This window comes from Haplochromis burtoni, unplaced genomic scaffold, assembly GCF_018398535.1.
Source record: "Haplochromis burtoni strain Fernald_Lab_line unplaced genomic scaffold, NCSU_Asbu1 Contig_6, whole genome shotgun sequence".
NCBI lineage: Eukaryota > Metazoa > Chordata > Actinopteri > Cichliformes > Cichlidae > Haplochromis > Haplochromis burtoni.
The window spans coordinates 1,998,802-2,023,308 of NW_024582367.1; the positions used below are offsets into that span (position 1 = coordinate 1,998,802).

A 24,507-nucleotide genomic window follows, 5' to 3' on the forward strand; every position below is an offset into this window, starting at 1 on the left:
GGGGGGGGGGGGGTTAAGATTTTTTTTTAGATCTTAGAGTTAGGGTATAGTTAGTGTGCAATGTAAACTGTCTCCAGGTGGAAAACCAGAGAAGTGAAAGACCTATTTAGAGGCCTGCAGGGTTTATCCCTGTGGTTTTCTCCTCTGTCTTTGTACTGGCAAAAATAATTTCTGGGACATTTTATCGTAACACCTGATTGTTTTCTCGTTTTAGTTATAGTAGTATTTTTAAATGGCTGTACAATTTAAAAAAAACAAAAAACAAACAAACACCAGATGTGTTGGCTGCATTTTTAGATAAATAGTTGTATATAACTTTATTGTTTACAAAATGTATGCATAAGTTTTCAAAATGTACAATTTATATTTGCATTTGAAGTTGTGAAAAGAATTTACTAAACATGTTTGTGGTTTTTACAGTTTAAAAAAAACTACTACTAGGATTTTATGTTTTTTGTGTGATTTCAGATCAGTTGTGTTGATACAGTATGTCAATGAAAAAATAACTGTAAATTCAGACACGTGAGGTTGTGCTGAAAAGAATGATGCCAAGCAAGGCAAGGTAAAAAATAAAATAAAACAATTTGAAGGTGAAATACAAATTTAAAATCTTGTTCCTGACAGTGTAATTTTTTTCCAAAAGCGAAACTTAAGTTAGACCTTTCCTTGTAAATGAACCGCCCCATGTTGTGTTGCTTTCTGGATTTTATACGTATTGGGCTACATATTTATTTATTATACAGGCTGTACAGTGCATAAACTCAAAATTCACATGTTTTATGTAACTGAATGTTTAACTATGTGGTCTACATAACATGTGTATACTTACTGCATTTGAATCATTTTAACCATATGTAAAACCTGCGTTTTGTTTTTTTTAAAAAAAAAGCTTTGATTTTGCCACCCCATCTGATTTCCATGCCACCCTCATACCATCCTGAGACAATTTCTCTAGATCCGCCCCTGACGCTTATTTAAAAGGAGCTACAACAGCAGGTCATTCCATGTGGCGGTTACGACAGATTTTTTACACTAGACACGCTTCCTGACACAACCCGAAAGGGATTTATGCCAACTCCTGTGATGAAACTGGGAATCTTTCGCTTATTTGCAAATGTGTTAAACCACTATTTTATTATGCGACAGTTTTAAACATTTCATCTGTCCCTGACAAATGCCACCCATTACATAATAAAGACAAGCTAAAACTACCACTGAAATAACAAAAAACACAATTAAAAAAATTTGAAGCACTTAAACTAAAATGAGGAAACCCATACTGGTGACTAACCTGTGTTTAAGTGAATTGGAAGACAAAAATTCTAATAATATAAATTAAAACTGATAAACTGTGATCATATTCTGAAATTTGACGTTGAAGAAAGGCAGAAAGTATAAGGGTGAGTGTTAAAATCCTAAATAAGATTTACCAAACTAAGTTTGACCTCTTAAGAGTGAGGATTGGTTTGGATGTAAATAGCTGTTATAGTGAAAGCTTGGAAAGCTTTTAGCTTTCTGGAAAAAATGTGGATCTTGGTGCAGTCCAAAAGGACTTAATTACCACCTGATGAAAAGTATCATTTAGGCACAAGTCGAACCTCCTGAGTAAACCACTGATGTGTGTAACTGATATGAAAGCCATTATATGAAAATAATAATAAAAAAATACTTTATTTATATAAAAATCTAGGAAATGACTGTGTTACAGCAGTCAGAATATGAAAAATTAACTTTTATGTATCTGTTTTGTTCTAGCTTTCATTATATTCTCTTCAAATGCTATTTTCTTTGCTAGATAATGAAAGTTGGTTTGTATTTGCAGTTTTAGTTATAAAGGTTTAAACAAAAAAAAATTAGTATATTTCCACAACCTTTTTATTTTTTCATTAATTTGTAAATGTCACTTTAAGTTTTCAGTTTCTACAAAAAAACGAAAAGTGTTTTTTAAATGGAGATCTTATCTCAGTAACATGACCAAAAGTATGTAGACATCTCCTACTGTCTTTCCTTTATTCTTAGGATTCTTGTTAATAGAAGTGTAAGAACTGCTTGTTTTTCCTGACAGTAAAGAAGAAGACAACACTCATGGGAACACACCTGTCACAGGAGATGAGCAAAACTATCAACTTACAACCTGACAACCAATAAAAATTGTGCATTTGCCCTGGGCTTCAGTAAATAGTTTTACAGTTTGGTGAGGAAGAACCTGACAAGCTTGCATGGAGCCCTGACGTCACCCTCATTCATGCTTCCAAGATAAACTAAAGCAGCAGATGTGATCGACACCTTATCAGCCAGTATCAGTGCTGCACGTCACTGATGGTCTTGTGACTGATAAATTCCCCGCTGCTGTGATTATATGTTCACAAACCTTTGGACACGTAGTGTTTGATGTGCAGCGTAACCGCAGTCTTCTTTCCTCAGTGGACAGTCGACGTGTTGCAGCAGGAAAAGCTCTGGTTTATTAATCAGGGCTGCATTCCACTTAGGGGAGGTCCTCCTACTGTGCTGTGCATGTCTACTCATTGTCATGGTGTACTGGGGCAGTAAATGCATATGAGTCATTATGGTGTCACTTATTCCACAGGTGTTTCTTTTCTTTGGTCAAGGGTCAACATGTGTACAATAAATAATGTGTAAGGCGAAGACAAAAGACAGCAGATAAAGAGAAAATTGAAATCAGTTGACTTAAAATGTAAGTATATGTATGTGTATATGTATTATATATATATATATATAATATATATATATATATTATATATATATATATATATATATATATGTGTGTGTGTGTGTTGTGTGTGTTGTGTGTGTGTGTGTGTATATATACACACACACACACACACACACACATTTTTGGAGGAATAGTGTGAAAAGTTATTTGCCATTCCCTACCCACCACTTATCCAACCTAAAGTAGCGGGTAGGGGTTGGAACCTATCTGTTGTGATGGGAGACACCTCTGAGGTGGATGAGAATCTTGTGGGATACACAAGCAGCTGCTGGCCAACCAATCAGAGATAGCGGTGATTGCAAAAGAGCAGAAGACAGCAGCTGTGATAGATTGGGCAATAGCAGCTGACAGTAGCATTAGATAGAAAGGATATGAGATAATCAAGAATTCCCAGTGGCTCAAGGAACAACTGGAAGGTAAAATCAAAGCATCCCACTGGTAACAGGAGCTGGAATCATGGCTCCAACAGTCTCTGGGAACAACATCAGAGGTCTCTGTTCAGGAAGGTGCAGCCGAACCATCAAATCCTCAAACATCCAGGCCTCTGGAGGAGGACCAAAACTTAAACAAGAAACACTGTGTTACCAAATATTTTTTTGCAAATGCAGAAAAATCATAATTAGATTTACTGTATCATCACACAACCAAGGGTCTGTGAGGAGGACAGCAACATTTGTGAGGGGGATAAAAGAAACCTTGTGTGGAGCAAAACACAGTAAAAGTGTAGCTGTCACGCTTGGTCCTCATGCTTCAATTGTCCAATCAAAAGTTCCTCAAACTGACACGTGGAGGACATTTTGCACCTTGAAACTTTGGCGTACCCAAATCCATGTTTGATTATACAGAAACCTACCTTAAAATGTGAGCAAAAGACATAAAAAATAATAGACACTACACAGTCCTGATGCTGGGCGACCAGGACGTACTCCTGTACTGAATCAAAACACACATGGATAAGGTTTGAAAATGTGGACGTTTACCTATGTTTAGTTTATTTATATAGCACATTTAATTGCAACAGTAGTGTTGGCTAAAGTGCTGTACAAAGATACAAATTACACAGTAAGATGACTTAAAACATTGATATCAAGTAACAAGTATCAAATAACATCAATGCCAAATAACAGATAGCAGAGAAAATATAGTCAACAAATCCCAGGAAACAATCACGAGCTCCTGGAGGACAGCAAAGAGTGCAGCAGGATGCCTGTGGCTACAGAAACGTTGAGAGACTCGATGCCAGGCACCAGCTCCCTGCCCGCTGGGATGGTGAGAAGTGTCTGACACGTGGAGAGCAGCTCCTTGGAGAGTCCTTCTCCCTCTCCTCCCATCAGCAGCAACGTGGGTTTGGTCATTTTAAAGTCTGAACACTTGGTGATGGGCATCTGCGACACTTCTGCTTCCTGTCCCACTGTGCCAACCACCTGCCAGCCCTGCTCCATCTTCAGCTTCAACATCTCTGCAAGGTTTTCATATCCATACACCCCCATCACCTCCATAATGCCCGAGCTCGCCTTGCTGACCACTGGAGACAGCGGGCAGGTGTAGCGAAGACTGCTGGCGACTCTGTCCACCCCGAGGAAATAAGCAGAGCGCAGGATGGCGCCGAGGTTCATGGGGTCGTGGATTCTCTCCAGAACGAGCCACAGTGGAGCATCTTTCCTGCTGGGTGCAGAGTCCTCGGTGAGGTAGCTCAGGGGACTGGCAAGCAGGCACACTCCCTGATGGACTCCCCCATTGGACATCTTGTCCAGCTCCTTCCTGCTGACCCGATGGACTCGAACTCCTTGCAGATGAGCCTCCTCGCACACCTTCAACACAGACGCCCTGTGAGAGGCCTCGCCATCTTTTACAAACAGCTTACGGACCCTCCTCCTTCCCTGAGTGAGAGCCAAGAAGCAGGGAGCAACGCCAAAAACAACCTCGCAGTCCTTAGATTTGGCTTCAGGTGCAAGTTTCTGCTTCACCTGCCTCTCCCTCTCTGCAGGGAAATCTTCCAAGCACAGTTTCCTGAGTTCAGGTGACACTCTGAAGTCATCTCCCCTCATCTGCTTCTGCAGCAGTGAGATCTCACTTTTAAACACTTTTCTTTGAGTTGACCCCTCATGCTCCTGCCCTTCTGCAGGCTTGTGCTGGACCCTGGAGCGCCCCCTCGCTACAGGGCTGACCTTGCTGTCCTTTGGGTTCAGGTGTGAAGCTGTTACGTAGTAAAAGGCAACCTGGGAGGCTGATAAAGGTGCGTGAAATCTTCTGTTCAATACAAGCAGCAACCTGTGCTGATTTGCAATAAATCCAGCCATATTTATACAAGGGGCAGCCTCTGCACTGGAGAAACTCGAATCAGCTTCCCGAGAAGTCCATCAATCCACAGATGTGTCAGAGACCTTCACTGATAATCTGTCACGATGAGTTAAAGAACCAACTTCCTATCTCAGCAGACATGCTTGTAGCCTTTACGCACATGTGCAATCCAGTCTTAGCAAGCAGCGGATATTATGACCTGACGTGGAGTCATTTACCCTACAAAATAAAAGCCTGAGACTGCTAGTCTGATGACAGGCGTCACCCAAAGCTGGAAATGTATGGAATTAAAATAATACATTTCGCATAAATAAAATTTTTCTTACGGGGTCAAGTCTGACATGTACCTTTGTTGCTGTTGTAATATTTAGTTTCATTTTCGTACTGGTCATTAAACGTCTATTTCTATGGATAAACTGTTATTTAATTACTTTTCTGTTGTATTATTTGGTTTTATTTGTATAATTTTATCGTTATTGCATGTTTTGCTTTGCTTTAATTTTAATCAGTATATTTTTCTATATGTTTTATTTCCCAACTTCCCAACTGTGACAAATATTTTTAAAAAGACAAAAATCAAAAAGAAAGAATTAGGGTGGGGCCAATAGCTTTTTCACAGCACTGTATGGCTGTAAGATTCCTTTGTTACAGCTTGTTACAGCTTCCTTTGTTAAGAATTAAGTTAAACGCAAAAAATAAATAAATTAAATAAATAACAATAGCTTGTAGCTAGCTTTTTAGCTAGCTTTACTGTATAAGAGTTCTCTAGCTTTTATTTTGAAATGTCTGTCTGTCTTTCTCGGTGTCGACTGTAGGCACGTGACAAATGTGACGCCATGGTAAAACTGACGTCTGCCTGGGTGTGCGCGATGGCGTAATTTCCGGGAAGTAAAAGTCTAGCAACACGGAAGCGTAGGAAAGAAAACAAATAACCGTTTAAATTTGTTTCGAGCAGAAGTTGGAGCTGACGCCTCTTCGCGCCGTGTTCGCCGTCTGGACCCCCGTCTCCACCGTACACGGTGAGATTTAACCGCCGGCCTCACGCTGTGGTGGGGTTACCTGTTGGTTTTTGTCGCCCTGCCAGAGGGGGAGAACAAGCGAACTAAACAAGGCTGGATTTAGACTTCAGGCCTTTGGTCACATAACTGACTGCTGAGTAACCGTCCAGTAAACAGGGGCTCGTGACAGCCTGAGACGGCCTTAGAAACACGTTTATATGTGTAGAAAATGTCGCTGTAAATTTGTTTAGAGTGGGGGTTTTATTTGTACGGAAGGCAGAGAAGTTCAAATAGAAACCCCCCATCTCGTATTCTCACATCCACCAAATGACCAAATGTCAGGCATTTATTTATCAATTTATTGACACAGTAATGATGAAAAGCGATTTTAATCATTAATAATGTGTTTGTAAGCCAATGGAGTGAGCTCAGGTTTGAGTTAGGATTATGATGTCTGATATTTCAGGCTTAAAATAACCATTAATGTCCACTGTTATCGGTGTAAGCTTTAGTATTTTTAATTTTAATTATTTATATATTTACTTGGGGGTGGGGTGGGGGGGGGACTGGTGATCAGAATACACACCACAATATAAACACAGGAGTTTTTGAAGGGAGCTGATTCATAGTCATGTGGTCATCTCAGGTCTCAGGAAATGTGGAACAAAGCCTCACCAGGCTCACCGAGACTAAAACTGCAGACTCCATTGTCCATATTTTCATGTAATTTCAGTCTGCGTTTATCAAAATTTCAGTTACTTTTATTTTTCTCCATTCTAATTTTAAATTTTTATTAATCTTTTGTTTTTGTTACCTGTTTTTGTTACTTTGACCCACATGGATTTATTTTAACTCCATGTGTGACAGAGAAGCTCATCAGAGAAGAAAGGAAATCCTTGACATTTTTTGTTTTGTGGAAGACTGTTACCTGTTGATCAACTGATTGATTAATCGAATAATGAACCAGATAAAAACGATTTAAAGGCACTGGCGTATTAGATAGATGGATAGATAGATGGATAGATTAATCTCACTTTATAACTGAAGGTAGAGGGTACTTTCAATGGTTCCTGTTGTTTCTTACTCAGTCACCACATCATATGGCTACTGATCCCAGAGGACTGCAGGAATATAAAAAAGGAGCCATAACTGATATTTGTTTGATCAAATTTGATCCTCTGCTTATATCCACATCCAGATGGATTTCCTGTTTGGAAGGAGGAAGACTCCGGAGGAGATGCTGAGGCAGAATCAGCGGGCACTCAACCGAGCCATGCGAGAACTGGACCGGGAGCGAATGAAGCTGGAGCAGCAGGAGAAGAAGATTATCGCTGACATCAAGAAAATGGCCAAACAGGGGCAAATGGTGAGGCCGTGGGGCTTGTGAGCAGAGTTTCGTTTGTACCGGAAGAATGTTCACAGTGATTTTATCGTTTCGGTCTTTGCAGGACGCCGTCAAGATCATGGCCAAAGATTTAGTGCGCACTAGGCGCTACGTTAAGAAGTTCATCATGATGAAAGCCAACATTCAGGCGGTCAGCCTGAAGATACAGACACTGAAGTCCAACAACAGTATGGCGCAGGCGATGAAAGGCGTCACCAAAGCCATGGCCACCATGAACAGACAGGTCCGATAACCAGCAAACATTCTGTGATCCAGCTTTTAAAAAATAGTAATGCACCGTGCTCAACGTGCTGACAGACTCTCATTTATTCATCCCATCCCCACAGCTGAAACTGCCTCAGATCCAAAAGATCATGATGGAGTTTGAGCGACAGAGTGAAATCATGGACATGAAGGAAGAGATGATGAACGACGCCATCGACGACGCCATGGGAGACGAGGATGATGAGGAGGAGAGGTGAGGGATTCTCAGAGCATCGGAACATGACCAGACCAAAGTACTGAGCTGTTCAGTCTCTTAATCTTGGATCTCAGGTGTTTTCAGTCTCAATGCTACAGGTGTATAAATCAATCACCCAGGCCTGTGATTTATTTTTACAAATATTTGTGAAACAAAGAGCTCAATGATTTCCAGCGTGGTACTGTAATAGGATGCCAGCATGGCACCAAGTCATGTGTTTAGGAACCAGAGAAACTCAACTAAAAAATGAAGCTACAGAGCGGGTCTAGAAGTTGCCAACGTTCTGCTGAGTTCATAACTGTAGAGCTCCAAACTTCCTCTAGCATTAACATCAGCACATAAACTGTGGACGTGGAGCTTCCTGACAATGGATTTCCAAGGCCAGGAAGCTCCTGTAGTTGTGATCTTTCTTAAATTTTTAAAACATTAAAAACAAAACTAATAAAATATGAGAAAGGTGTAATATTGGACAACTATCATTTGGAATAAACAGTTTAAAAGAAGGGTGCTAGTATATCAACAGCAGTATAGTACAGCATTTAAATCAAAGTATAAGATAAATTATGTGGAAGTAGAACCTTTGCATCTTTTAATTTCATCATATTTCCCATCATCTTTCGCAGCTGTGTAAAAATGAAGCTACAATAAGCAATTTAGCTACTAATTTACATCCGTAGTGCCCGCCCCGACAGGTAGCATGAAACGAAGCTGACAGATATACAACAGAACACACTTACGGACAAAAGACAAATATGAGCTAAAAGTGATCACAGATCTGGTGTGTTTGAGATCTAGAACACTCTTTTATTCTATTACCTTTTTTTTTTTTATTGACAGTAGTGAGATACCCTCTCTGGTGGCCCTGCTGTCCTTTGATTTGATTAGATGATTTATTAAACAGTCTTCTTTAAAATCATTTAAAGAAGAAGTTTATCTGGCACCCAATATCAATACGACTGGCAGACTTCTGATTTACTCTCCATGTCTGTGCTTCCTACACAGCGACGCCATTGTGTCCCAAGTGCTGGATGAGCTGGGTCTGAACCTGTCCGATGAACTGTCAAGTAAGAAAAAAAACAAACCCTTTTACGTTTTTTTCTTTGACTCTCTGGATATTTTCTTTTAACGCCCCGTGTTTATTTCAGGCTTGCCGAGCACTGGCGGAAGCCTGTCGGTGGCAGGAGGGAAGAAGGCGGAGCCTCAGGCGACCCTGGCCGACGCAGACGCAGACCTGGAGGAGCGTCTGAATAACCTTCGGAGAGATTGAGCGCTGTGGCGAAGCCTTTAATACAAACATACTCAAATCTCTGTGTCTAGATTCTATTGGAAGTAGAGCCAGCGGTACGCTGGTTTGTTGCAGCAGAACTGGGGTGTATGACAAAGGTGTATGGCTTTCTGTTTGAGGTGTTTTCTCATTATGTGTAATATGTATTTTATCCAAAAAAAAAAAAGCAAAAGGGTCATTATCCTTCATAGGTTTGGCAAATTGTTGCCTCATTTACGACTTTGCCAAATGACACAAGCTGACTTTATGTCACAGTCTGTAAATACTAACTCCTCCAGGCATGACGTTTTCACAAATTAAATTAACACTAATTATAAAAATGTTTAAGGAAATCCAAACGAAAGCTGGTAATATCACAGAAAATGACATTTTATATGGGTGACGTGAAGTTTTTCTTCTTTTTTTTTTGTACATGAGGCTGTTTTGGTGTTTGTATCACCATAATCATAATAATAATAATACACTTGTAGCCTTTTTTGTTTAGTAGATGGAATCTGCGGTTTGTCAGGGTTTACCTGAAGATGCTGTGCAGGAAGTTGAAATATCGGCATCTTTTGCAGCTGCATTCACAGATTTTACAGATTATATTTGGAAAGAAAGGTGAGGTCAGCTGACTTGGCACTCTTAAGATTTATTTCACCAAAATGTTAATAAAGAGTCAGTGGTGTTTATTTTTGACAAACTGTCCTGTTTTTTTTCTCTCTCTATTCAATAAACATTTTTTCCAGATTTAAATAACTGGCTGTGTGATCAGAGTGTTATTTTTAGCAGATTCTACCTGAACATCTCAGACAAAATTCCAGGGGAAAGATAAACTTCTTAATGTGAATTAAATCACAGCTGTTATTCATTTATTTCAATTATTCAGTTTTCTGAAAAACTGCTTGAGATAGGTTTTCAATATCTGCTACTAAGGTTCTATGAACATGTGTAGTTAGTTTAGAGAACTGAGAAAAAGTCTGAAGTCTTGAGCCACGCATCATTTCTTTATATTTTCCTCAGCCATAAAAGGCTGATGGGCTTTGTGCGTCACCCCACTGGGACACCTTAATTTGTGAAGGCGATAACTCGAGAAGGAAGTCACTTTGGATTTTCAAATTGATACCACAGGTGCATCTACTACAAATCTTGGACAAGTTCGAATCTCACTGAGCTTGATGGCAAAGACAGAAAAAGCTTTCTGAAAATTATGTGAATGTGATAACTTGAGAACAAGGCAATGTAGGATTTTGAAACTGATACTATAAGTGTGTCTGCTGTGACATTGAGAGGCAGCACTGGTGGTTGCCAGTATTTTTTAAGGTGTTCTTCAGCACCAGTTCTCCAGGCCTTTCTCGATGTCTTTTAAAGTTTTTCTTTGGACATTGGCTGCTTTTTCACTCATTTCCCATCCAGTCCTTGTACCTGATCAATTGCAGAGGAATGTTTCTTCCTATGTTCACCCACTTAACACTGACCTATGAACCATGCAAGCATAAAAAAAGTCTCCTGATTCAGTGTTTACACAAAACACACAACAAAGAACCGGTTTTAAGTTGTATATTTAGGTACTTTGTTACTAGCAGTCATAAGATCAAAGACTTTGGTCCCATTTCTTTAGCTGAATCTACAAAGTGCCAGAAACAACAGTTTGAGTGATATAAAATTTTATACCAACAAGGTGATTCCCAAAGAGCTACCAGCTGAAAACCTGGCATATCTGGGCATGGTGTGCAGCGTGTCTGTAAGAACAATGAGGAAAGTGGACAAGCGGTGCACAAAAGATGAAGTGGAAGGCCTAAAAATATCTGGCAGATAAAGGGAAAAGTCCACCTGATGCCGGACCTGAGAGATGAATCTGACCCTTCAGTTGATCCATCTACTCCAAGGGAGAAAAGGCAGATTACACAAGAACTGGGCTCAAAATCAGCAGGTCGTCTTACAGAGCGATTTTAAATATCTGAAGTTTTAGTCCAGACTGAGGTACAACTGTGAGTCTACAGTCATCTCTGAAACATGGTGGAGGCTCTGTGGTGGTTTGGGGATGAATTTCAGACAGTGGCGTTATAGATCTTGTGAAAATTGATGGAATTTTAAAAAGTACGGTCATTTTTTGATCCATGCAATATCATCTAGAACAGCTTCATTTGTAAGCATGACAATCATCCCAAACACACTGCTGGTGCAGTAAAAGGACCAGCCAGGGCTGGGATGATCATGAGAACGAACAGCCCAAAACTACATGGGAGGAGCTTGTTAATGACCTGTTAACACCTGGAAATTTTCAGTTATACTTCCTCTCTACTCCAGTCATCAGGATCACAGGCACAGATAAAGGAGATGAGGCTGAAGTTGTACACAGTTAAATCTAAACAGTTTTTGTGCTTTGTATGGAAAAAATAGCTTTATGTATTTTTCATAAACAACCTCCTAGTGTACATTTGTACCCACTTCATCCCTATCAAATAACCACATCCACATATGATAGACATATTCATTTTATTCCAAAAAAAGTTTTACTTTCAAAACTGTCAATTTGTCAACTTACAATCATAGAACGATATTGATGTACTCAACACTTCCAACATTAAATAATAAAAAAATAACAGCAATGTTTTATGTACATTTGTTTCTGAAAGCTATGTACAGAAAAACAACAGGAAAAAACAAAAAACAAAAACTGACTTTGTATTTCCAGAATGTGCCGCATATGCAGGTGCACACTGAGCAGCTGAAAAAAATTGAAGCTGCAGAAAGCTGTTGCATCAAATGTAGAAGAGGCTGAGAGAACACAGCGAAGAGGAAAACCTGCAGAAACCAAACACTGCGACTGTGACTGAGATGAACTCGCAGAGGGAGAGATTAACTGGCAGCGTGTTAAAGAGCGCGCACAGACTACAGCTAGAAAGCTTCATTTTCTAAAACGGCTCCCGTGAACGTCAGGAGTCTGATGCGTACACCTAAATCGTATATTTACTGGACACAAGCTATTTTTTTTTGATTGGAAACAAAAGAGAAAAATCAAGATCAAAAATCAAACTTTGTTATTATCAGATCGGCCGAACTGAGCGGCCAAAGGTCATGCTTTCAAGACAGTATTTTTGTAGCCCAATGAGCAGAGATTATTCTCCATTTTGGGGCAAAGCCATGCTAATACCTTTTTATTTTTTATCATTTGGAAACAGCTAAAGAGAGTCCATGCATCTCACATAAAAAAGGAACTAAGAGAAACAAAAAAACCCAAAAAAAACCCAACAACAACAAAAAAAGGGGACAGGTTACTGAATTCGACGCCAAGTTTACCACCCGAATAATTTCCTGTACCTTTGTTCTCAAACCCAATCATCTGATTGTTTACATTTTTCACCTTACACTGGATTGGCTCGATTATTTTATATATATATGCATATATATGAAATCATGCTGGCTCAAAACTCCCAATAATCACACCTAACATCGATAAAATCTTAATGCAGTCGTGTGCAATTGATATAGGCAATACACAGCACGACATTGATGCGGGGAGAACAGGCGCGGTGACACGACCCAAGCGAAAAGGATGCAGCTGCATTGCTCGCGAAGCTCTATTTTCAGTCAAAGTGGCTTTAAATCGTTCCCTCTACACGTATGCACAAAGATTAGAGCTCCTCAGCTTGTCCCTTAATACTACCGACCCCATATAACACGACAGAAACACCACATCTGTTTGATTAAGTCTACGGGTCTTTTTTACGTCTGTGGTGCAGATCCACCAAAAAAGTATCAGGACATGCATGTAACTCTTGGTAAATGTGTAATTATGAACAGCTGCTGACTTGAGGGCTGTAATCTTCTGGCATGGAGGGCTCAGCCTCTCTTTTAAGAGACCGAAAACATCAAGGACACCCTGCCCTGCAGATATCGTCCATCCTTTACCAAAACTCAGGAGAGCAAAAGCATCAGTGACAGTTAAACAAAGCGACTAGTGATGAGACTCCCTGCCACACCAGCAAATTTTTTTGTTTTGTTTTTTTAATCTGGGTGTGGAGCATCATATAATCATCTTCTTCTCCCACCACTGCTGCTGTTTTTTAAGGGCTTCACTTCCTGCAGGTCCGGTGAGGCGTGTGTTTCTTGGGAACCTCAATGCGGCACCGGCTGCGGTCATCCAGCCAAGGCAGCTCAAAGTTCCTGGAGAGAAAACAACGGACAGTCGACCCTCAGTTCAAGAGTAAAGACGAGTGAAAATAACTGGAATGCTCCTGCTGCTTTTTCTCATTTTATATCATATATATGCTACACACACAGAGTTACAATGACAGATGCTGATATTAAAAACAGCTTCAGGTTCTTATAAAAGCATCGGCGTATACCAAAACTTCAAACCTTTTGTTTACGAAGGCCAGACAATATAGTGGTAAAACTACAATATTTATTAGAGACTAAATGTTGAAAAGATGAGATATGTGAGTGAATTGCACATAAAACAGATGCTTAATGGCCTTATCAACATACCATCACTGAATAATAATATTAAACCCTCTGGTGTCTGTTCATTTTTCACTGGAGTGGGGTGAGTGGTGTCCTTTAGCAGCTTTATTAAAATATAATTTATTTATTTAAAGTTTGTTTGTTTTGTTTATAATAATTATTTAACTCCTGGCTCAAAGGGAGCTTGTTTCAAACTGATGGGCTGCACCAAAGCACCGTATAAGATAAATAAGGATATGTAACTGTTAATCATCAAAGCTACTGTGATAGTCCAAGGACAAAATAAAATATGGACTGCATTAGGTTCCATTTAAATCATTTTATCCCAGCTTTAAATGAATACAGGCCTGCAATAAATTACAGAAGAAATACAGCAGGGGAAGAGGTGGACTGTGAAAATGGCCTTCACTTCATTTGATGTTTTGTCTTAAATGAAACTCAGACTACACAAAGATTTTAGCTATGATGTTTGTTCAGTTAGAGACAAATTTCTGTTACCATGTGAGCCAAACAGGCAGGTTGAACAGCAGGTGAGTGGGGCTGCTGTGCTCACTCAACCATATTAAGGATATATGGCCCTACTGACACAGAAGCAAAGTAGTGCCTGAGCTTTAACCTCACAGAGAGCACTTGTACATATGCTGAGCTTATTATTGGAAGCTTTGGCCATATTTAAAGATAATCCACCAATATTATTAACAGTTTGTATATTAATAAAGGAAAAGCCCAAAACAAAAAACTTTTAACTTACTGTTGTGAGAGTTTAGGCAGAGGCCGACCAAATGCAACCACAGGCAAGAAGGGAGTTATCACTATACTTTCAACTGGAAGAGAATTAAGAATTAAAATTAAGAATGAAAATCTCCTGGTTTGATTTAAGAATTACACTGCTCTAATACTGAAGATGTACCATCTTCGGTGTCGGGATAGAAGGACGACAACTCCGGCTCGGTCTCCTGGACAACTTTCTTCCTGTTCATGCGCTGCTGCAGACGCTGGAACATGCGCTGCTCTCTGATTCGCTGGATATCCCATCTAGAAACACGCAGGATTCGTTTACATGACAGGAAAAGAGTGAGAGACAGGTGGTAGTGGGGCTGCTCAATTATGGCAAAAAATAAATTAAAAAACAAAACACTATTTTGGATCGCTGATAATATCACACCTTCAGCTTTCATTCATTAAAATGGGGTGGGGGATACTTTGGCATTCTTCAACAATGAGAGCAGAACAGACCTTGATGTTTATTCATACTCTGGTCTTTAATATTTAAATCCAGGGCTCAGTTTAGACCAAGTCTCCGAAAATGCTCATCAAAACTATTTAATAATCAAAATTTAGATAAAATTTATCCAATACAGGTTGTTGCAGTTTACTCCAGCACCCATACCGCTCAACACTCAAGAAATGCATTTGTTAAAATCTTAAACCAAGTTTAAGTCAGCGACCGGTACCTTTTCCTCCTCTTCTCATCCAACTCGAGCTTTGAGTGACGTTTCAAAAACACGCCGTCGTCTAGCGGCTTGAGGGGAAACAGAAGTGAATTGTGAGTTAAAAATTCATTTGGATCTGATGTGAGTTCACTTTAGGAGGTACAAGTTTCTTTTCAGATGAGTCTCTCACCTCAGGGGGATTAAAGGAGGAGTCTTCATTCAGCGGCTCTATTATATTTTCCCTCCAAGATGGGACTAGGAGGTGAACAGAAGCAAGGAGAAGAGTTTATTCATAGATATTTTGTTCAGGACACTTTGAAGGATAAAGTGATTGAAGGTGGGATATAGGTTAGGCTTACAAACAATCAGCATATCATGTACTACATGAGGAGTCCACTCACTGGCCACCTCTTCCTCCTTTTTCGGGGAAGTCTCACGCAGGGGGGACAGAGGAGGTTGGTTCCAGCAACACAGATACATCTCTGTCGTTGACATGAAGGGGAGATCCTCCATCTGGCAGCTCAGTTCAGCCTCCTCTTTGCAAAGGAGCAAACCGTCCCTTTCTGCCCTCGCGGGAACAGTCTTCTCTGGGGTTTCCTTGCTGCGTAGCTCTCTCTGATTAGGAGAGCCAGGCTCAATTTCGGGCTTCTGCGGGCTCAACTTGGCACTTTTACCTCGAGATTTTTGCACTTTTGTATCACCAAAGCAAGATTTCCTAAAAATGAAAGACATAAAATGGAAATTGGCCTTTGGAAACGCAAGTGGTCTACATACAGTACAAGGCATCTTATCATGTTACCATTTATCTAACAGTATCAATTCCCCATTATGTCTGGATATTTAGGAAATAAATAATGGCAGTTTCCCTTTGGAGGACGATTAAAATCTTTTTGGTCTTTCGTATGCAGAAAAATGTCACCTCATTTTCCTTTAATAACGTGGACAAAGTCTGAATAGACCAAATTACACAGAACATTTTTTCACTTTATTATGTGGAACAGGAACAAACACTTGTGCTGCCTCTGCTGGCGTTTATTGTACCTTTTATGACCTTTGCCACCCCGACTGAAGATGAGTGGCGTGGCTGGGTCAGGCTGTGGACTCTCAAGCTCCAGATCCCACATGTCCTCTTTGTCAGGGGTCCATGGCTCCAAGGGCTGGAAAAGGCGCTTATCACGGGGTGGGTCCTTCCTTGTGAGCTGAAGGCGGCGCTCCATTCGCTCAATACGTGCAAGCAGCTGCAAAAGAAGGAAGACATGAGTGTGGAAAAAAGCAACATTTCTGGGATAAAGAAGGAAAAAGTGACAGAAAACACATTAAGACGGGCCAAGACTTTAACGTACCGTCTCTTTGTCTGCTTTGAGCTCATCTATCTCCTTGTCCTTGGACTGGAGCTGTTGTTGCTGTTGTTCAATGAGGTCCAGCTGGAGGAGGAGAATCTGACGGAGGCAGTTGGCCTGTGTGTGAGGGTTGGCAGGGGTCTTCCTAATGTTCCTCCACTTACCCTCAGATGAGAGTTCGATGGATGCGGTGCCAAGCACTCCAGGTACAACCCCTTTTGCACTTTCATCAGCACCGGCATCCTTTGAGTTATTGTTCACAGCCATCTGAGGGTTTTCCATATTGTCAACAGAGAGGGGTTTACCTTTCACCGGGGTTCCCTCACCCCCCATTGGTCTGACAGGGGACAGTACCCCCACAGGTTTAGTGTCTCCTTGAACTACCTCTGCAACAGTGGCAGCGAGGGCAACCTTGCTTGTCATGTAATTCTGGTCTAAGTCCTTTGATTTGATTGGGATCTCGCCCCTCTGCACGTCTTGAACATCTATAACAAAGTCGCAGGACTCCCTCTTGAGGCTCACGGGGCTAACGGTGACGACCCCGGCATCAGCGTGCTGCCTGAATCGCGTGTTTGGATACAGCGTGGACCTCAGAGTCATGGCGAACACAACGACGACTTTTCATCCTGAGATTCAACCAGCAGCAACTTCACATGTGAACTCGAAGCTACTGTCCTGCAAAAACAAAGGACAAATTCATCCGTCTGGCTCCTCCTGTGTGTTTATTTCATAGAGTACACAGTCTTTGCGCTTGGGGTAAAAAACATACACGGGCTTGTAACGGTTGGACAAATCAAAGAGGACTACACGGTTAAACTGTGTATGATTTGGGGGCACATTTTACAGAAAAAAAATGCTCGCCGGGTTTGAAAACTGAAGCTAAGCTATACTAGCACAGCAGTGCAAACACAGACACGCTGATTTGGTAACAAACTCGTGCGTTTGATGGGAATTTGACCCATTAGTAATGCACCTGGGTCGACATTTCAGTGTGGAGGCTTCAAACAAGGACTCGGGAGTGGCTGTGTAGGACACTGGCATCAGCCATCTCCTCCATTTTGGTTCTCGCGGAATCACGAAAAAACAATAACAGCTAGCTAGGTGGCTAACGCTAACCGGTTAGTTAAACGGACAAACCGCGCGCCCGCAGAGGGCCGGCTGTAACGTACGCATTGTGATATTCATAATTCACACGTACCTGCTTTTTACCAACACGCTTTTATACGTTTTCAGCTTACATCGACTATTATTCAAGTCCACCTGCAACTGTCTTCACGTTCCCTCCTCAAGACTTGTTTTAAAGCGCTGACTACTGCGCATGCGTAATTTGTTGGATGGCCATTTCTTATGTTTTGGAGGTTTCCATCGGAAGGGCACCAGTAGGGGGCGCGAGAAAGCACAACGACGCTTTATACCTGTATTAAACCAACATTAGATAATGAAATGGCGACATTTCGAGACCATTGTTAAACATTTTTCAAGTAAGTCGTTATAGACGCCGAGTATGTATTATTTGGAAGTGCATTTAGTCAAAGAGTAACTACTCCCTTTAGAGCTGCCTGATAAGTCCCCCTGGATATTTAAAAAATGCAACCGAGTGAAGCAACCGGAAACAACGACTGAAGGGGCGTGTTCTAGTGTTACGTTGGTGTCACGTAAGAGGTCAACGTGTTACGTCCGTGGTTGGACGTCTATTTTTCAACTTTGAGCTGATAGAAACACTATGGACTTACATGAGAACTGTCTTTTGTTAAAAACTATAAATAAATAAATAAATAAATAAATAAATAATTCATTTTAAATGTAAATTACAAAATAAATATAGATTACAGTTGAACACCATTTTAACCATTGTTTCTAACAGACAAAGGCTATTACTTCGAGGTTCAAATATGTAAAATACATAAGAAATTCCTGTCAGCAGATAGGCTGCTTTTTGCAAACGGACATCATACAGAGCAAAGAGTAGAAAAAATGTCTAAAACAGAGCTTTCAGAGTACTCTGAAGCCTGAGTTTTTGACCCACATGATTACCTACACAATTCAGCTTTTACACCACTCTGCATTAGTTATTATTAATCTCTGGCTCTCTTCCACAGCGTTTCTTTGTCCTGTCTTCCTCCTCTCACCCCTAACTGGTCGCACTAGTTGGCTGCCCCTTTCCTGAGCCTTGTTCTGCTGGAGGTTTCTTCCTGTTAAAGAGGAGTTTTTCCTTCCCACTGCTGCCAAAGCGCTTGCTCACAGGAAATCGTCTGATTTTTGTGTTTTTTTTTTCTGTTTTCTCTGTATTATTGTAGCATCTGTACCTTACAATATAAAGTGCCTCGAGGCAGCTGTTCTTGTGATTTGGCGTTATAGAAACAAAATTTAAATGAAACTGAATTAACTATCTTAATATTTGAAAGCATCCACCCTATATATGATAGTAATGGGTCTTCTTTAAGCTATAATTTCAGTGTCACTGTGTGAGGGTTGCAATAGCTGAGGCTAAGGTGTTTTGTGAGAGGAGCAGTAGGTGTCATTACTTTGGAGAAAGTGTCATAGAGCAGAGGTTTCTCATTTTACGATAAGCATCAGTCAAACATCTTCACCGTATTTTCAACATGCTTTAATTTTCACATTGCCACTTTTTCATTAGTTTAATGGCCCACGCATTTTCCCATTTAAAGTTTATTACATCCCTCTTTATCAGTAGTCACCTGTGTGTGTATGTGTTTCATTAATGACTTAATGTGTTGGAACTAAACTGTTTTTGTAGCTTTGGCTCATATTATCTCAGTGGAAACTATATAAAAGCCCATTTTCTGAAAGCAACACATCGTAGTAAGCAGTCTACAAATTTCTCTGGAAATTTTTCCCCTCTGCTTTAAAGACGTTTTATTCAAAGGTGAGAAAATATACTTGAATGGATTTCATGTAACTGCTCACACACTTGGTTTGAGCTGCAGAATATGCTCACCTTTCCTCCAGGTTGCTTAAAGTTGTTGAACTAAGTGTGGACCTTTCTCCAACAATCTCTGTTTTTCCTTTCAGGTCATCATGAAGGCTTTGTTGTTCAAACTTCTGATCATCTGCCTGCTGGGAGCCCTGCATGCAAAACCAGAAGAGATGGCGTAAGTCTCACTGTATGCTTTATATGCTTGTTTCCCCTGAACATACTGAGTGATAATTGGATTTAACGGCAACATTTATAAGACAAGGCTGCTCAAAATTCCAATGATTTTAAAACTTTTTTACTTGCATTTACTTTATATATTTAATTTTAGAGAATTTTATAACATTGAATTAAACTTTGGGGTGAACTGTAGACTGTGTACAGTCTACAGTTTTGCTGTATTTGAACCTCACTGTTCTATAAGACAGTGAGGTTCAAATACAGCAAAATTCATATTTAGCTTGACTTAAAATGTAAAAGTTGGGATTAATAAAAGCAAAAAAGATATGATTGTAAAATTGTAAAAATATTCATATATGTTTGTGTTTGCGGAGGAAAATAAATGTAAAGGCTTATAGTGGGGGATTATTTATCACAATATAGTGCATGGCAGGTCACAGCTGTGAAGACAAATCTTAAATGTTAGAAAATATTCTGATAAAAAAACATCTTAAATTGGAATTTATACTTTTAATTGACTTGTGGGTTAAACATTTTAATGAATACAGTCTGAACGTGACAGTGTGAGGTAGAAATGGGTTACTGTGGGGGGTACTTCAATCACAAAAGATTGGAAACCTTGCCTCAGTGCAGCAGGAAGTCCTTTTATCTGCATAATGAGCTTGAATTTAATATAAGTATTTAAATGGCTTCCAAACTTTTCTCCGTGTGCTTAGCTGACTATTTTCCCCCCAGTATGTCAACACAATTTATAATAGCGTGACTCCTTAAATACATAATAATAAGTACTTTATACCACATTTTATTATATCTTTAAAAATTCAATTAAAATCAGTTCAGATTTATTTATATAGTGCGAAATCACACGAACAGTTTCCTCAAGGTGCTTTGAATTGTAAGGTAAAAACCTCACAATAATACAAGAAAAACGGAGAAAACCTAACAATCATATGACAAGGAAGCTATCAGGGTCCATATTCTGCTGCTATAATACAGTACACTGTAATACAGGGAGTGCAGAATTATTAGGCAAGTTGTATTTTTGAGGAATAATTTTATTATTGAACAACAACCATGTTCCCACGTTTGGCTGCTTTGTTTGTCTTTGAACAACAACATTGTTCTCAATGAACCCAAAAAACTCATTAATATCAAAGCTGAATGTTTTTGGAGGTAGTTTTTAGTTTTAGCTATTTTAGGGGGATATCTGTGTGTGCAGGGGACTATTACTGTGCATAATTATTAGGCAACTTGACAAAAAACAAATATATACCCATTACAATTATTTATTTTTACCAGTGAAACCAATATAACATCTCCACATTCACAAATATACATTTCTGACATTCAAAAACAAAACAAAAACAAATCAGCGACCAATATAGCCACCTTTCTTTGCAAGGACACTCAAAAGCCTGCCATCCATGGATTCTGTCAGTGTTTTGATCTGTTCACCATCAACATTGCGTGCAGCAGCAACCACAGCCTCCCAGACACTGTTCAGAGAGGTGTACTGTTTTCCCTCCTTGTAAATCTCACATTTGATGATGGACCACAGGTTCTCAATGGGGTTCAGATCAGGTGAACAAGGAGGCCATGTCATTAGTTTTTCTTCTTTTATACCCTTTCTTGCCAGCCACGCTGTGGAGTACTTGGACGCGTGTGATGGAGCATTGTCCTGCATGAAAATCATGTTTTTCTTGAAGGATGCAGACTTCTTCCTGTACCACTGCTTGAAGAAGGTGTCTTCCAGAAACTGGCAGTAGGACTGGGAGTTGAGCTTGACTCCATCCTCAACCCGAAAAGGCCCCACAAGCTCATCTTTGATGATACCAGCCCAAACCAGTACTCCACCTCCACCTTGCTGGCGTCTGAGTCGGACTGGAGCTCTCTGCCCTTTACCAATCCAGCCACGGGCCCATCCATCTGGCCCATCAAGACTCACTCTCATTTCATCAGTCCATAAAACCTTAGAAAAACCAGTCTTGAGATATTTCTTGGCCCAGTCTTGACGTTTCAGCTTGTGTGTCTTGTTCAGTGGTGGTCGTCTTTCAGCCTTTCTTACCTTGGCCATGTCTCTGAGTATTGCACACCTTGTGCTTTTGGGCACTCCAGTGATGTTGCAGCTCTGAAATATGGCCAAACTGGTGGCAAGTGGCATCTTGGCAGCTGCACGCTTGACTTTTCTCAGTTCATGGGCAGTTATTTTGCGCCTTGGTTTTTCCACAGCTTCTTGCGACCCTGTTGACTATTTTGAATGAAACGCTTGATTGTTCGATGATCACGCTTCAGAAGCTTTGCAATTTTGAGACTGCTGCATCCCTCTGCAAGATATCTCACTATTTTTGACTTTTCTGAGCCTGTCAAGTCCTTCTTTTGACCCATTTTGCCAAAGGAAAGGACGTTGCCTAATAATTATGCACACCTGATATAGGGTGTTGATGTCATTAGACCACACCCCTTCTCATTACAGAGATGCACATCACCTAATATGCTTAATTGGTAGTAGGCTTTCGAGCCTATACAGCTTGGAGTAAGACAACATGCATGAAGAGGATGATGTGGACAAAATACTCATTTGCCTAATAATTCTGCACTCCCTGTAATGTGGCTGATGTGGACAAGTTAAATGGCTAATTGGTTAAAACTACGATTTTTATGATTAGTTGAGCCGCTTATTAAGCAAATGTACAAAAAGGAAAATCCTCTGCTTCTTGGATGTGAGGATTTGACTCTTGGTCAGATAGAATTACACGTCTGGAAATCTTTTCATCATTTTCTTTAACTTTAGCAATCAAAAGGTTGAACAAATAACCAAAAAAATATAACAATAACAAAAGTCACCTCGAGGTGCCAAAGAGTGTGAGACAAAGTTCCTACAATATTAGAGAAAAAGCAGGCGATCCCCTGTGAGCAGAGCTTGGTGACAGCGGGGAAGAAGAATGTGTATCCCAAACTGGGGAAATTCACTTGTTTGAGCAGCAGAAGGATCAGGAAGTGAATTGCAGATATATTAGAAAAATAAATATGTTTCTACTAAGCACAAATGGTTGTATATATATACAGGGGAGAGCGATCCAAATATCGATCATACCAGTGCTAGTACTGGTATTGGACTGATACTAGCACGAGAGGATCAACACTGTCGCATCTATTTTATTTATAGCCTACAGCACAGTTAAACAACAGAAGTTGACCCAAAGGGATTTAGAGACAGGCAGATTTACAGGTCTCAAAAAACAAAAACAGCTTCAAAGTACATGAAAAGCTCAAAGGTGTTACTGGTATCAGCAACGCTGACACTGTATTTACTCGCTATCGGTTCGATACCAAAATTTCCAGTATCACAAAGCACTAATAATAAGATACTATTAAGTCTTTAAGATATGACAGGGTCTGACTACTATTGAGTGTAAGGAGAGGGAATAAGAGGGTCAAAGAAATAATCTGATTTTTATATTTGTGTCTTTGTTGCCTCTCAGTGAAGACGAGCAGAACCTGAGGAAGAGGTACGCTGAGTCTACCATCGCCAGCGAATTCAGCAAAATCATGGATTCAATGGTGCAGAAAAACTTTATCAAGTTCCTGCTCAGCCAAAGGCAGAAGAAAACCAAGTGAGTCAGTGAATGAAGCACCAGCTTAAAAGCAGAACAAAACAACAGATTTATTTGATTGAAAGGTATTTTCTGTTCTCTCAGGCCTGCTGATGCTGGGAAGGATTTAGAGGAACATCAGTACAACGACTTGCTGAAGCTCAGCCTGCAGGAGAAGCAGGGGAGAAACATTTAGGTGTGCTTAAACTTATTCACGTGCAGAGGCACTACCTGTATTCTTTTCAAATGACGATGTGGCACAGACAATTTGAATATCTGGTTAGAAATAAGCATAATTCTATAATAAACATAACAAGGCTCAATGTCCCAGAGCCTCATGTCTTCATGAGGACACAGGGCTCTGGGACATTTGAAGCAGCGTTTTCTCTCTATTTTGTGACAGAACAATGAATTAATTAAAAATAAAATCCAAAATCAATTTACTTTGCTGTGTTTAATATAAATAATCTGTCACACTGTTCTCAGGCTGTGAGGATCCAGAAGGATGCAGTGGCACTGTGGAGACCTCATCTCAACTCTTCTTCATCTTTAACTCTGTGATGGACAATCTGTAGGTCTACTAGTGTAAAACTGTGAATATTTGTCCCGTGCAAAAGCTCTATTTGTGTAATGCAGTCTTCACATAAATGAATAAAGTTATTATCTAAAAATCACTGAATTGTACTTCTCAGAGTCTTTGAACCTGAAATACTGGAGATAGTATAACTATAACACCCTGATAACTGTTGCTCCGTTTCAAAATAATTGTAGTCCTAAATCAATCAACACACTACTAATATCACGCTGTAACTCTTTACACTGCAAAACCTGTCACCTAACACCTGCTGGTTGTTTTTCCCCCACGTTATTCAATAAATTATATTTTTTCTGTTTTATTAAATGACATATATTTTATTTTCTATGTTCATTAAAACATCATTAAAAATAAATATGTGTGTGTGAACTTGAAATGAAGCTGGTAATCTGTACGGTGTATTCTTTCTACATATTATTATATTGTATTGCTTTTAGAGTTTTACTTATTTAGGGTCCTTATTTTTTTTTTTTATTATTTTGTTATTTAATTAAGCTTATTTTTAATTTTTTGTTTTATGTTGTTCAGATATATGTCTATGTAGCTGCTCCTTTAATTTTTCTAATGCTATTTTTAAGGTTTTGTCTGCTGTAACAGCCAGAAATTCTTAATTTATAAGAATTTCTCATAAATAAAGTTAATTCTTCAAAAATATAATATAAAGGGATCTCATGATGCAAAGAAGCAATTATTATTTGCTGATGAGGATAATTTTGATAATATATTCATAATAACTTTAAACGGATTAACGGCAACAAGCTGCTATATCCTCCCCAACACCAGGGGGCAGTGTTCAGTA

The 24,507-nt window shown here is 39.8% G+C and overlaps 4 protein-coding genes across 6 annotated transcripts; 2 read left to right on the forward strand and 2 right to left on the reverse strand.

The window, feature by feature from the left end:
- Window positions 1–2,848: 2,848 nt before the first annotated feature.
- mrm1 (mitochondrial rRNA methyltransferase 1 homolog (S. cerevisiae)) lies at window positions 2,849–5,755 on the reverse strand. Its single transcript, XM_005913723.3, has one exon. It carries the CDS (start codon window positions 5,032–5,034, stop codon window positions 3,901–3,903), a length of 1,134 nt encoding a protein of 377 aa, XP_005913785.1. The 5' UTR covers window positions 5,035–5,755; the 3' UTR covers window positions 2,849–3,900.
- Window positions 5,756–5,892: 137 nt separating this feature from the next.
- chmp2a (charged multivesicular body protein 2A) lies at window positions 5,893–9,921 on the forward strand. The gene is made up of 6 exons (XM_005913724.2): window positions 5,893–6,054; window positions 7,232–7,399; window positions 7,482–7,661; window positions 7,765–7,895; window positions 8,901–8,962; window positions 9,044–9,921. The coding sequence occupies exons 2-6, from the start codon at window positions 7,232–7,234 to the stop codon at window positions 9,163–9,165; spliced, it is 663 nt and encodes a 220-aa protein (XP_005913786.1). The 5' UTR covers window positions 5,893–6,054; the 3' UTR covers window positions 9,166–9,921.
- Window positions 9,922–11,644: 1,723 nt separating this feature from the next.
- Window positions 11,645–17,827, reverse strand: msl1b (MSL complex subunit 1b). 2 transcript variants are annotated; one of them, XM_005913717.3, is made up of 9 exons: window positions 17,604–17,827; window positions 16,409–17,080; window positions 16,107–16,303; window positions 15,467–15,780; window positions 15,256–15,320; window positions 15,087–15,154; window positions 14,543–14,667; window positions 14,384–14,456; window positions 11,645–13,332 (listed from the first exon to the last, which is right to left on the reverse strand). In XM_005913717.3, the coding sequence occupies exons 2-9, from the start codon at window positions 17,003–17,005 to the stop codon at window positions 13,242–13,244; spliced, it is 1,530 nt and encodes a 509-aa protein (XP_005913779.1). In that variant the 5' UTR covers window positions 17,006–17,080; window positions 17,604–17,827; the 3' UTR covers window positions 11,645–13,241. The 2 variants fall into 2 exon arrangements, with proteins under 2 accessions (XP_005913779.1, XP_005913777.1); XM_005913715.3 differs by having other exon boundaries at window positions 15,425–15,780.
- On the forward strand, window positions 17,803–24,190 carry LOC121814980 (gastric inhibitory polypeptide). 2 transcript variants are annotated; one of them, XM_042223496.1, is made up of 5 exons: window positions 17,803–17,886; window positions 19,439–19,518; window positions 23,003–23,134; window positions 23,219–23,309; window positions 23,600–24,189. In XM_042223496.1, the coding sequence occupies exons 2-4, from the start codon at window positions 19,445–19,447 to the stop codon at window positions 23,307–23,309; spliced, it is 297 nt and encodes a 98-aa protein (XP_042079430.1). In that variant the 5' UTR covers window positions 17,803–17,886; window positions 19,439–19,444; the 3' UTR covers window positions 23,600–24,189. The 2 variants fall into 2 exon arrangements, with proteins under 2 accessions (XP_042079430.1, XP_042079435.1); XM_042223501.1 differs by lacking the exon at window positions 17,803–17,886 and adding an exon at window positions 18,698–19,292 and having other exon boundaries at window positions 23,600–24,190.
- The last annotated feature ends 317 nt before the right edge of the window (window positions 24,191–24,507 follow it).